This window comes from Enhydra lutris, unplaced genomic scaffold (assembly GCF_002288905.1).
Source record: "Enhydra lutris kenyoni isolate GAN:26980312 unplaced genomic scaffold, ASM228890v2 scaffoldscaffold25, whole genome shotgun sequence".
Classification (NCBI taxonomy): Eukaryota; Metazoa; Chordata; class Mammalia; order Carnivora; family Mustelidae; genus Enhydra; species Enhydra lutris.
In genome coordinates this window covers 17777284-17790585 of record NW_019154109.1, presented here as the reverse complement: position 1 = coordinate 17790585, position 13302 = coordinate 17777284, and the positions used below count along the sequence as shown (strand labels likewise).

Sequence of the window (13302 nt, the reverse complement as noted above, 5' to 3'; positions counted from 1 at the left end):
CTAACTGGATGTCTTGGTTTTAGTTGCTATAATCTCTATAATTGCATTTCTGTCCAATAAATTATCTTAAAATCCAAATTTTCCTTGAGCCTACAAAGAAACACAACAAGAAAATAAGTACATTTTGCTGTGTTTTGCAATATTACTATTAAAAATGCTCTGGAAACTTTCATAAGTTTTTTGTTGTTTTGTAGTTTTAAGATTTTACTTATTTATTTGATAGAGAAAGCACAAGCAGGGGGAGCTGGAGGCAGAGAGAGAGGGTGAAGAAGGCTCCCTGCTGAGCAGAGAGCCTGATGCGGGGCTCCATCCCAGGACCTGAGATCATGACCTGAGCAGAAGGCAAAGGCTTAACCCACTGAGCCACCCAGATGCACCAACTTTCATAAATTTTTAAAAATTTATCTGAAACTGTTTAAAATATTTTAAAATAAATTTATTTTAATACATTTTTCATCTACTCATTGAAGATTTTTGGCTTCAAAACCAAAACATTAGAACAGGTGCCTGCTCAACCCACAGTGGCACCACCCAAGCCTAAGGGCCAACAAATCCATGCGACCTGGAAGGGGGCCTGGGCCAACACTGAGCCAAACAGGAAATAAATATTAGAAATATTAAAGTATAAAATATAAAAATTACCTTTCCCTCAACTTTATAGATGTTGACCACCTGCCTTATTTGCGCTATGCAACAGGACATTTTTGCAAACTGTTGTAATGCCAGTTGTGGGCTCATGGAGACCAAATATTCAGAGTTTAAAGAAAAAAAAAATACTTTAAATGAAGATGTGAAAAAAGTCTTTAAAAGCCAGAAACTGTTCTAAAATTTCACCCTGAGAATGAAAAAGGCCCCGAAGCACCGGCCAGGGTAAGTTACGGCACCCCGGCATCTGGAGCGGCGCGCGCCACCGCTGCGAAGCCACGACAGCCTTGAGACGTGACAACGCCGATGCCTGCTAGATGGGAGGTCAGTAAGAGAGGTCACCGCGCTGCCTCTTTGCCGTCACACAGGAAGGCCCTGAATTACAGATGTGGCAGACATGACACCTTGTCAGCAGGGCTACAAACATGAATACCCAGCCGTAGCCGACCCTGGTATTTTACTTCTACTAATCTGGCATCAGCACCAGCCAGTCATTAAAGATCTTCTGCGTGAATGTTTGGCCACAAACACATGTGGTGTTGAAATACTCCAAGTGTTCAAAACTTTCACGAATCTCATGCTTTCCCCTAAAACATCCGTGTTGACAGCTGCACTGACGGCGCAAAGCAGTGTCGGTGAAAGCGGCGGCATCTTAGCACGACTGAAATGGGGGGCACCCAACTGTTCAGTAATCTTCCAAGTCTGTGCCACACGCTCTCAAAGGAAAAGAAAAAGAGGCCAGTTTAACTTCAGAATGTCCTTGATGAAGCAGTGTGTATAAAAATTTGTACTAACTAAATCTTAATTTAGTAAATACTAAATCTTAATTTGGTATGCGTTCTTACTATTCTGTGTGACTAGGTACTACGTGTCAAGAAAAAGCATCTTCTGGACACTGGAGCTGAGAGCTAACCTAGCTGTTCTTTTCACAGAATACCATTTTTATTTGAAAGGATGACAAATTCTTCTAATTCAGATTTGAGTACTTGGTAGACTTTCCTTAAAAGTGAACCAAGTAAGTTTTTATTTCAATGATAACTGCCACAGTCAATGTGATGGTTTCCCAATACGTAAGAATTCAGGGATGTGGTCAGTGGCTATAGTAATAAGTGTGATTTGGGTTTTTTTTTGGGGGGGGGATATTGTACAATGAAAGATATCAACATTTGGAAGATCTACATAACTCAGTAAACCAACATTTTCCAAATGAGCAATGCATGATGTCACAAAATCATGCATGGATAAAAGATCCGTTCAAAGTATAAAACAGACTGATGAATTTTAACAGTATGCAAAATTCACTGACATGATTTCATATGTTTATGACAGTAGCAAAAAAGAATGTCCATGGTTATCTGAAAAGACTGTAAAAATGTCTTTTCCAACTACATATCTGCATAAATCCAAATTTTCTTCATGAGGTTCAACCAAAAAACAATGCAGCACACAAATTCACAAACAGGCACCAGAAGTCAATAAAATTTTGTAGAGATTTACAAAACTGTAAACCAATGCCACTCTTCTCACAAATGTTTTTGGAAAACAAAGCTATTTTTCATTAAAATGTTATTCATGTTACCATGCAATGGGTTTATTATTGCTATTTTTAAACTAATTAATATATATTTATAAAAATTTCAGTCTTAATTCCCATTATGCTAAGTAACAGTAGATATAATCTACACAAGCAAACTCTCTTAGTGGTCCTGAATGACATTTTAAGAGTACGAAGTAGTTCTGAGATTAAAAGGTTTGAGCACATCTGGTCTCGAAGCAACAAATGAGGAAAAGCAAGAAAGTTATTTGCCCATCTTCAGGCCCTAAAGTGTGAGGAACTGGAGAGAAAGTAGTCATCACTAACCGGGATCCAGGAAAAGCACAGTCTCACGAAGCAGCCAAGTTTCAGCTAGAGCATATTGGTAAAAAGATTCTACCCTCGCTCCTAAAACGCTAACTTCTTCCCCCTCTTCCAGATCTTTCCTCTCATATGGGGTAGTCCTATTACCACTGAACCCTGGCAAGATGATGTGGCAGCTCTCCTAAGTAATAGTCCAGGTTAGTTCTTATAAAGATAGGCAATCCTTCTTAAACTTCAGAATATTGTATGTACCAGCAAAATGTAGCATAAACAAGGTTTTCCCTACCAATTTCACTTCCGCTCCCTCCATCCTGGACACTCCATAAGATGATGCTACTCTCTGAAGCAACAGCAACCATTTTGTCTTTGTCTCCATGTGGACCTCCAACCACTTTTGCATTTAAAGCTACTCGCTCAATAGTCCAGTCCAAATATGGACTCGTAAACACTTGTTGCCATCCTGAGGATTCTTTGATTCTGTTAAATAAGAATGGAAACGAAAGTTAGACTCAGCAGCAATTAAGCAAATACAAAGAAATGCACCAAAAAATTTAATCACAGCTATATTTATTAAATATAAAATTTTGCCAATGTATTTCCTCTACAAAGCCAGACTGTTACTCCTAAGCTACCTTGTATTTATCCACACAGGACATATAAAGCATTTAAGAAGAAACTAGAGTTCTGTATTTCTCCAAAGAAAAGTTCAGAAAAATCCTTCAAATAGGAAAAAAGTTTTAACAGCTAAAATAAAATAAAATAAAATAAAAAATATCTTTTACTTTTCTACACAGAAAAGTGTTACCATCATCATCTATTGATAGGAAATGGTCAATAAAAATCAGAATTTTAGGATAATTTTTATTCCTTTCAGTTAATTAATCAGTTATTCAGTCATTAACTGAAACTACCTGCAATCAACCTATTATTTTTTTGGTACTTCAGATAATAGGTTAACAATCTATCCAAGCAAACCAAGATAAAGGAGTAATCTGGTATACCACTACACATTCCAATATCCTGGGCAACCAAATGAATAAAATGTAGGGCTTTGGAAACCCTTAGATTTTAAAGGTTTCTTTCTAAATGAAAAAATTTCATGAGCCTATTGATTCCCCATAAATAAAGTCCTACCAAGGTTCAGATTTGCAGTTCAGTGAATATAAATGCTTTTTAATATTTAATTTCTGAAAAACATACTGATAAATTTTTAATAATTTTTTCTGCCTTATCTGAATTTAAGTCTTTCAGACACACATTCTACATGATTACACAGCCAGCCTTCATATATTCAGAACTTAAGAGTTATGCAATCACAATGAATGACATAAACTTTAACAAAGGAGTATCTATTTTTAAAGTTACTGAACAAATATGCAAACAAAACTGTAAAGCTTTTATTTGCCTTACCTAAAGAGAATAAACACCCGTGAGGAGAATAAGTACTCATTTAGATATTACCTGACATATTCATCACAAAAAACAAACTTCAGTATTCATAAATGATGGCTACCTAAAGACCTAAATGGAATCACTTCAGCTTCATTTTTGTGTAAAAATGTATGCTAAAGTAATGCAACCACAATTCACAAAAGTGCAATTTGGCCTTATTAATTTCAGTAACTAATGATTTCCTTAACCTCAAAGGAATACACAGAAACTATATAATTTTTTTAAAGAAAGCATACAATTTTTCCTAAGCATTGTATGATCTGCAATTACCCACTCTGGCCACCAGATGGATGTGTTATGACCAACAAATGGAAAAAATCATTTAATAAACTAAACATTTACAAGCACTGAGGTATGAAACATAGGTGCTCTTAGGAACTCCCAAAGTGGGCACAAAGCAGGGACTGCCAGCACTTCAAGAATAATGACAATACGCTGCTACGTGGATGCGAGCACATACCAGGCTCTTAACAGTGTTCAAAAAAGAGATGCTATATTGATTTAATGAGGTGAATGATGTGATTTTGTGATCATTAATTCAGAAATGTAACAAAACTGTATGTGATCTACTCTTTCGCAGAGATTCTACTTCTAAGTTATCTTTACAGAAATTAAGATATTATAAAATAAAGAGAGGCCAAAAAGAATAAAAGAATCAGGACAACATATTTGAAAGTGATTATAACAATTAGAAAATCTAACTCTATTGATATGACACTTTTGTTTTTAAGTTAAAATTAAATACAAAGATTAGAAAAATGTATGCTTTATGATTTTCCATACAAATAATACAAAACTGAAAATAAATAAAACAAGACAGAATGAGCTCTGAACAGCACTCCATCTCTTTTCCTCACTCCTGCTCACTGAACCAACACTATGAAATCAGGACAGCTATGCATTTTCCACATCATAATCTTAAAAAAATACAGTGGAGGAGTCATGTCCAACAACATTCTGAAACTTAATGCAAACACAGTGTACATCAAATTGTATGGGAATAAATAAAATACATCAGAAAAACAGAAGACAGTCTAAAATCAGACCCAAGTTTACATATAAATATAAAGCAAAATAAAGAAGGGCATTCAAATTCAATATAGAAGGTAATTTATGTGATAAATAACTAGAACATAATTAGTTACTACCCACTTGCAAGAAAAGAGAAGAGATTCCTAAATCTCACACCATAAACCAAAAGTAAATTCTACATGGATTAAACGTCTAAAAAGAAATGCAAGCTCCAAGAGGGAAGCAATTTACAACTACTTTCTGGGGCGCCTGGGACACAGTTAAGCAAGTGATCAACTCTTGGTTTTGGCTCAGGTCATGATTTCAGGGTCCTGAGGTCAAGGCCCATGTGGAGCCCCGTGTGTGTTCTGGTCCGGTCAGGCTCTGTGCTCAGCATGGAGTCTCCTGGAGACTCCTCCTCCCTCTGCCCCTCCCTCTCATGATCTCTCTTTCTCTCAAATAAATCTTTGGGAAAAAAAAGGAAACAAATCTTCATTAATAAATATATATAAAAAATAAAGCCTGAGAATGTAGAAAATTAGTGAATCTAGGTGAGAACATACTGGGGTTCCATGTACTATTTCATCTTTTAGGGTTTTAAATTTATTAATACAAAAAGCTGTGGAAAAACAACTTGTGGGAAAGATTATGCTATTTAAATAATTTGAGTATTTCTTTTGAAATCTTTTTATTGCCACTGTGTTAAATGATTTAACTGTACATGAGGAAATGTACTATATCCTCAATTGTTTTCCTTTGTCACTATGCGTATTAGTCTGTCATCAGTGACACCCAGTGAAAGCAAAGGCAGGTCCTAGTCAAAAGCAAACGCAAAGAATGGAAGATGTAACAACATCCTTCTTCTTGTATTTGTCATTCGGTGAGTAAAACTGTGTAATTTAACTGCATGCCTCTGTGCCTCTCTCTGGCAAGTAGCAATCTTTAGCACTGCTGAGCAGTAACATAAGTTACACCTGGATTTATTGTAACTGTTTCGTAATTCCTCTGGAACTCCTTATCATCCATAAAAATATGCATATAATATATGAACAAATTAAAAAGTAAAGTCTAAAACAGTTTTCTCAATTTAGATCCAAAAGTTAAGTTCAAAACACTTCCTAAGGAAAAGAAAATCCTTCTTTCAAATCAGTCTTGCTTCATATAAAAGTCATCCCCCAAAGAAATCACCCGAAGTCATTTCCATAGGATTTGCTAACTGGAATAAAAACATAGAATGCTCTCAGAATGAAAAGTTGGCACTGAATCCCTAGTGCAATGAAAACATAAAGCAGAGATTACCATTACAAAAGGCTTTTTTACACACATGGCAAACCTACCATAAACTTAAATTAAAAAAATAAATCTGGATTCCTTTTTTTTTTTTTAGATTTTATTTATTTATTTCTTTGACAGACAAAGATCACAAGTAGGCAGAGAGGCAGGCAGAGAGAGAGAGGGGGAAACAAGCTCCACGCCGAGCAGGGAGCCCGATGAGGGGCTCATTCCCAGGACCCTGGGATCATGACCTGAGCCGAAGGCAGAGGCTTAACCCACTGAGCCACCAAGGTACTCCTAAATCTGGATTCTTAAAATGTATCTAATAAACTTTAGAAGACCTATTAAATATTTTTACCCTATTATGGCTCTTTTTTCTTATCTAAACTCAACAGTGACAAAATGTTTATATATTATTTTTCAGCACTTAAGTGGGATCATAGTCTAAGCTAGAATATCACAACCATTTATGTGCTTCTACACCATTCTGTCATCATAACATTGTCTGCAGTGATTCTGAACTAAGAATCTTATACCTTCCCCAATTTAAAAACAAAAATCACTGGTCTATACTCTTCCTCATTCTCTTTTAGTTTCTGAGAATGCAAGAATTAATAAAACCAAACTGTGTCTGTGTGAGCCTCACACATTATAGATATTAAACTGTATCACTTATCCCCACAACTGTCTTGCTTCACTACCTCATTCCCAGCTATTTGGTAGTCATGACCAATGCAGAGTCTCACTACCCCCAAGTATAGAGTACAAAAGACTGAAATCATTATTCACAGAAAATCACAGGGCTCACATTAATAATTCTGCCTAGTCATTTAGTACAACAGTTATGTGATTCAGAGGTTGTATATAATAAGCAAAAAAAAGTAACTTCTGGGGCGCCTGGGTGGCTCCCTGGGTTAAAGCCTCTGCCTTCGGCTCTGGTCATGATCTCAGGGTCCTGGGATTGAGCCCCGCATCAGGCTCTCTGCTCAGCAGGGAGCCTGCTTCCTCCTCTCTCTCTGCCTGCTTCTCTGCCTACTTGTGATCTCCGTCTATCAAATAAATAAATAAAATCTTAAAAAAAAAAGGTAAATTCAAGATAGCTTAGTTATATCGGTTGATAGCAAGTGGGAAATAGACAAAGGCTATCTGTAAATCTTACCAATTAGCTATAAAAATTAAAACAAACTAAATCCAATGAAGAGATACAGAAGTAGGCAAGATATGCAGGAAAAAAAATGACAAGCCACTCTTAAGTCTATAAATATAAAATCACAGTTATTAAAAACCACCCTCTCTCCACAAGCAAACAATTACTAATTATACAGTACCTGTAACATACAGCAAAATGGGCATATGCAGCTACAATCCAGTTATGATGGCCAGCAACTATTAGCACCTTTCGTGGATCCACAGGAAATCCTGTTGGTTTTCGAAAAAGAAATACTTTATGTTCTAAAGCAGGGGATGCTAAACTATGGCCCATGGGCTGATTCTAGGCTTCTGCCTGTTTGGATAAAGTTTTGCTGAAAGAGACATGCACATTTGTTCACATGTTGTCCTTGGCTGTTTCCATACTGCAATGGCTGAGTTGAACAGTTCAGACAGAGCCGAAATGTTTACTGTCTGTTTTACATAAAAAGTTTGCCAATCCATAGAGGCTGAGAGCAAACAGATCACCACACACTTCTGAAATAAAAATTACGTTCAACGAGACTTTTCAAGATATAAATGTTAAAAAGAAAGATGACACAAAGATTACATTTTTAAAAAATAATTACTCAGTGTCACTCAGAACTAAAAACATACGCATTTTTGTCTATTTCTGCGGCCTTTGCTTACCTAGCCGCACAGTCTCTTCTCCTGTTCCAGAGAGAGCAGGCTGGGCTCCGTTCCCCCGAGCTTCACCTTCTGCAGAATTCAGGCCATTCCTAGAACCAGCAGAGGACCTAGTTGTATTGTTTATTTTACGACTGGGGATACCTATAAAAAGAAACAATAAGATAAATTTATTTCTAAGTTCCACCTACTAAAAATTTAAAATTTTACACGGTATCAAAGAAATATACAAATGTGAATTTCATCATAGCCAAAACACATCTTCCAATATAGCAATTTATTGCAAATAATTACCATAAAAAACAACAAAAATGAAAATGAATTAAGTTCTTTCAACAGATTTCTGATATTTGACGTCATATGTGATAAATAAAATGAAGATTTATCATACTGCATACCATTTCTTCCTAGCTCTAGGTTACCAAACTCAGTCATTAATTCATTCAGTCTATCGCCAGTGTTCGCATTTACCGTACGGAAGCTTTGTGTGCGGTACAACTTAATCATGGCAACTTCTTTACAGCTTATTGTCAAATGTCTTTTATTTGACAGGGCAGTCTTTTTTGGAAGGAACTCTTGCTCAGAAGCCCACCTTAACACAGGTAAAGGCAGACTCTATTAACTGACCAAGGTTGGGGCGGGGATGACACACGATGCACTGCCTCTTTTCTATACACTGACCTATTTCTGCAGAGCTCCTGGGGTTCTACCAAAAGGACAACTGACTGACAACCAGTGCTCTGATACCGGGGTTAGCAAACAATGGGCCACGGCTGTTTATGTCAATAAAGCTGTACTGGTCGCACCCATTTATTTCCATAGAGTGTACGGCAGAACTGAGCTTGTAGTTAGTTCACAAGCCTGTCTGGTCTTTTACAGAAAAGAAAAAGTCTGGCACATCCCTGTTCTAACATACAGTATGACTTCTGTTAAATTTGAAGTTCGCAACATTTCCAGTATATTTTTACGTGAGAAACTCAATAATCAAAACAGAGATTTTCTAATATACATGTTTGTACTTGCTTACAGATAAATACCATTTTTCAAAAGACTAAATCAATGAGAAGTACCTGGCGGAGGCAAGTAACCATGGAAAAGGACACTGCCGCAAGACGAGCGCTCCAACTCCTCACATAAGAGAAGCCTTCTTACTGAAAACATTTCAAAGCACACTTGTCAAGAGTACATGCAAACAGAAAAACAGCACACCATTTTTATTTTCTCTAGTTCAAGAGGATAAGGAAAGACAAGGGAAATGTTTAAGTTAAATCAATTGACATCTATTTTCTATGAAAAACCACAAAAAGTAAGCACACTGAACTAGTCCATCAAAAAACAGGACCTAGTATAAAATATATTTCATTAGGCAAGTTTGCTACATGAAAGGTCGAATCATAAATATAAAATATCAGGACAACACATACCTAATGGAGTGATTCCATAAAATTCTGCTTCATGCCTGAGAACATTAATACTCACTCCCCTACAAAGAAAAAACAGATAAATGATATATATCCCCAGTAGCAGCAACTTGGATTATCATCTGAAGTGGAAGAAGAAGTACTAGGTTCTTAATGTGAAAAAAGTATAAGGCTTTAAAACTTACTTTATTCCTAGTATCTTCAGTCATTTTAAAATGTCTAAATAAAAAAACTGCAAGCCAAGAAAAACATTTCCTTACATAAAAACCATTCCTATGCAGATGAATTGGGTGACTCAGAGATTAGGGCTTCAAAGGTCTAGTATAAGTTAATTATCAGTAAGTACCTAATAAGGCAAACGAGTAGAAATCATTCTTGTATGGCATTAATCGCTTTTCTATTTTCATAGTAATTATTTCTACACATATTTTAAGTGCCCCAATTACACTGTAAAGCTCCCTACAAGCATGACCTCCTTCTATTTTTGTATACCTCACATAGTGCTTATATATAATAATTATGTGATAAATATTTATTGAACAAAGAAATTCAGATAAGTGTTTCTCCTCTCATTAGAACAAAAATAAAAGCAAACTATAAAGTAAGAGGAGGGGGAAAAAAGACTAGCCTTAGAAAGAGTTAGGCTAGGGGCGCCTGGGTGGCTCAGTGGGTGAGGCCTCTGCCTTCGGCTCAGGTCATGATCCCAGGGTCCTGGGATCAAGCCCCGCATATGGGCTCTCTGCTGAGCAGGGAGCCTGCTTCCCTTCCTCTCTCTCTGCCTGCTTGTGATCTCTGTCTGTCAAATAAATAAATAAAATCTTTAAAAAAAAAAAAAAAGAGAGAGAAAGAGTTAGGCTAACCAGAAGATTAATTATAGTCAAATAATATGAAAACAAAAAGTAAAAACAAAAGATTAAGAGTTTACGATACTTAAAAAAAAAAAGAGTTTACAATACTAATGATTCATTTTAGATTTCAATTATAATTTGTCTTTACTTAAAAAATATTAACTGGAAAGAAATGAGTCAGCATCACTACAGATTCCATGGAAATTAAAAGGACAATAAAAGAATACTATGAACAATTCTATTCCCACATAGCTGATAACCTAGATGAAATGGACCTGGACCAATTCCTTTAAAGACACAATTTGCCAAAACTCACGCAAGAAAAAAGAGACAATTTGAGTAGACCTATATCTACTAAAAGAACTAAATCAATAATAATATAATCTTCCAAAACAGAAAGTAACATACCCAGAAGGACTCACTTGTGAATTTTACCAAACATTTAAGGAAGGAATCATACCAATTCTCCAAAATCTCTTTCAGAAGAAAGAAACAAGGGAATACTTCTTAACTCATTTTATGAGGCATTACGCTAATACCAAAACCAAAGATGTTATAAGAAAACTACAGACTAGTATCTCTCATGAACACTGATGTAAAAATTCTCAACAATGCCATATGGCAAAAAAGTGAAATAAAGGCACACAGAGTGGAAGAGAAGACATACAACGGTTATTCACAGATGGCATGATTATCTATGTAGAAAAATCCAAAAACATAGACAAAAATCTCCTGGAACTAATAAATGATTATAGTAAGGTTGCAGAATACAAGGTTAGTATAAAGAAGTCAATTGCTATGTACCAATAATGAACAATGGAATTGAAAATTAAGAACACAATACTACTTATGTTAGCAGCAAAAAAAAAAAAATTAAATACTTAGTTATAAATCTAACAAAAACTATGTAAGATCTTTATGAAGCAAACTACATAACTCTAGTGAACAAAATCAAAGAACTAAACAAACGGAAAGGTATTCCATGTTCATGGATTAAAGATTCAGTATTTGGAAGATGTCAGTTCCTCTGAACTTCATTTAAAATTCAATTAAATCCTAATGAAAATTCTATCAAGTTATTTTATGGATAATGACAAATTGATTCTAAAGTTTATATGGAGCGTCAAGTCCCCCCAATAGGAGAATAAAATTGGAGGACTGCCAGTACCCAACTATAAGATTCACCGTAAAGCTAATAGTAATCAAAGCAGTATGGTATTGGTGAAAGAAAAGGTAATCTGAAAAGTCAACATACTGTATTTTTCCCAATATATTACTTTCTAGAAAAGGAGCTAATAAAAAGATCAATGACTGCACAGAGTGGGGACCAACAGGCAGAGCACAAAAGATTTTTAGGGTAGTGAAAATACTTTGCATGACATTAAAATGATGGACATGGGTCATTATACACTTGTCTAAACCCACAGAATGCACAACACCCCGAGTTAACTATAATATAAACTATGAGTTTTCTGTGGTTATGATGTTGATAGTGAGAGAAACTACGTATGTGTGGGCCTAGGGCAGGAAATACATGGGAGATCTCTTTTCTTACTCTCAATTTTGTTGTAAACCTGAAACTGCTCTGAAAAAGTCTTTCAAGAAAAAAAAAAAATCCCTGTATTTAATAAACATATGCAACTTCAGTGTTAAATTGCTTTTATTTGTCACTGGTTGTGACTGGTTTAACACAGGAACAGTTCAACCTTTCTTACTCTAGTTCGATACCCTCTGCGTTAACAGTAGCGTAGACTGGCTAATTACAAGGAGGCTCAGGACACAGCAGTTCTTGAGAACGCCAGTCTCCTGAGGAGGACAAAGAAACAAACATGTAATTGTAAGTGTGATAAAGGCATCACAACAATTTTATGGAGGGTAGAGAATTAGAGAACACAGTATTTTTAAAATTCCTTCCTATCTTCTTTCAAAAGGTAACACTCCGACAATTTTAATGTGCTGGGCCTCTTCAAGTGAAACAGGGGGGCAATTTGCAAGTAGAACCTCAGTAAATGCAGATACTTAATTCTAACTAGTTCTGCCTTTCCTGAGTTATCTAATGGTGGATTAATCAATAAGGACACTGACTAGAAGTAAATTTAGGCTTCTTTAATCAAATGCTAGGGGTCAAAATAATTCTACTCAAGAAGTAAGCAGTTAGTAATTTATATGCCACTTCCATCTAGACCAAGAAAACAAACAAAAAGCTCCAATGAACTTTTTTATTCATTCAGTAAGTATCTATTGAAAAGCTACTATATGCACTATTTTAACACTGGAAAAATCCTAGGAAACAAACTAGACCAAAATATTGTTCACCTTTAAGGATCCCATATTCCAGTGAATAGAAGTCAAAAATCATACAGTATTATAAAGAAGCAGGTAAAATAAACCACCAGAATTTTTTTTTTAATTTCTTTAAAAGATTTTATTTTTAAGTCATCTCTACACCCAAAGTGGGGCTCGAACTCACAACCCTGAGACCAAAAGTCACAAGCTCTACCAACTGAGCCAGCCAGTCACCCCTAAACAACTAGAATTTTAAAAACTGTATCTAAAAAAGTATAAAGAGATGCTCAGTGAAAGTTCACTGGGAATATACAGAATAAAAGAATAATAAGATCCAAATTAGATTGTAAATTCTTGGTAGGAATCCAGACTATGGCAAAGTTACAAAGTTAAATAGTTTAAGTGGTCATTCGTTAATCTACAAAAACCCATGTTAGATCCTGAGAATATATAGGATAATGCTTGCCCTGTTGGAATTTAAAGTGGAACAGAAGAGAGACAGGAATATGTGTAAGGAATGCTGCGGTGGTAGTAGGACAGGAAACCAGGAAGACCTGTATTAGGTGGACACAGCAGGGATCACTGAAGAGGTCTGGATTAAGCCAAGACAGAAAAGGGTGAAACTATCAAAGCAAGAGAAATTCAGCAGAGGCAAGAGCACAGAGAGCCT

At 35.8% G+C, this 13302-nt stretch overlaps 1 protein-coding gene across 2 annotated transcripts in view; it reads right to left on the bottom strand.

Moving 5' to 3' along the window:
- LOC111151120 (potassium channel tetramerization domain containing 3) overlaps positions 1-13302 on the bottom strand; it is a 51422-nt gene that overhangs the window by 30940 nt on the left and 7180 nt on the right. For both annotated transcript variants that reach the window (XM_022508905.1, XM_022508906.1), the window contains exons 5-9: positions 9502-9560; positions 9148-9228; positions 8081-8221; positions 7570-7660; positions 2790-2980 (exon numbers count right to left, since the gene is read on the bottom strand). In XM_022508905.1, coding sequence (XP_022364613.1) covers positions 2790-2980; positions 7570-7660; positions 8081-8221; positions 9148-9228; positions 9502-9560 — 563 coding nt within the window. The remainder of the gene's footprint in view (positions 1-2789; positions 2981-7569; positions 7661-8080; positions 8222-9147; positions 9229-9501; positions 9561-13302) is intronic.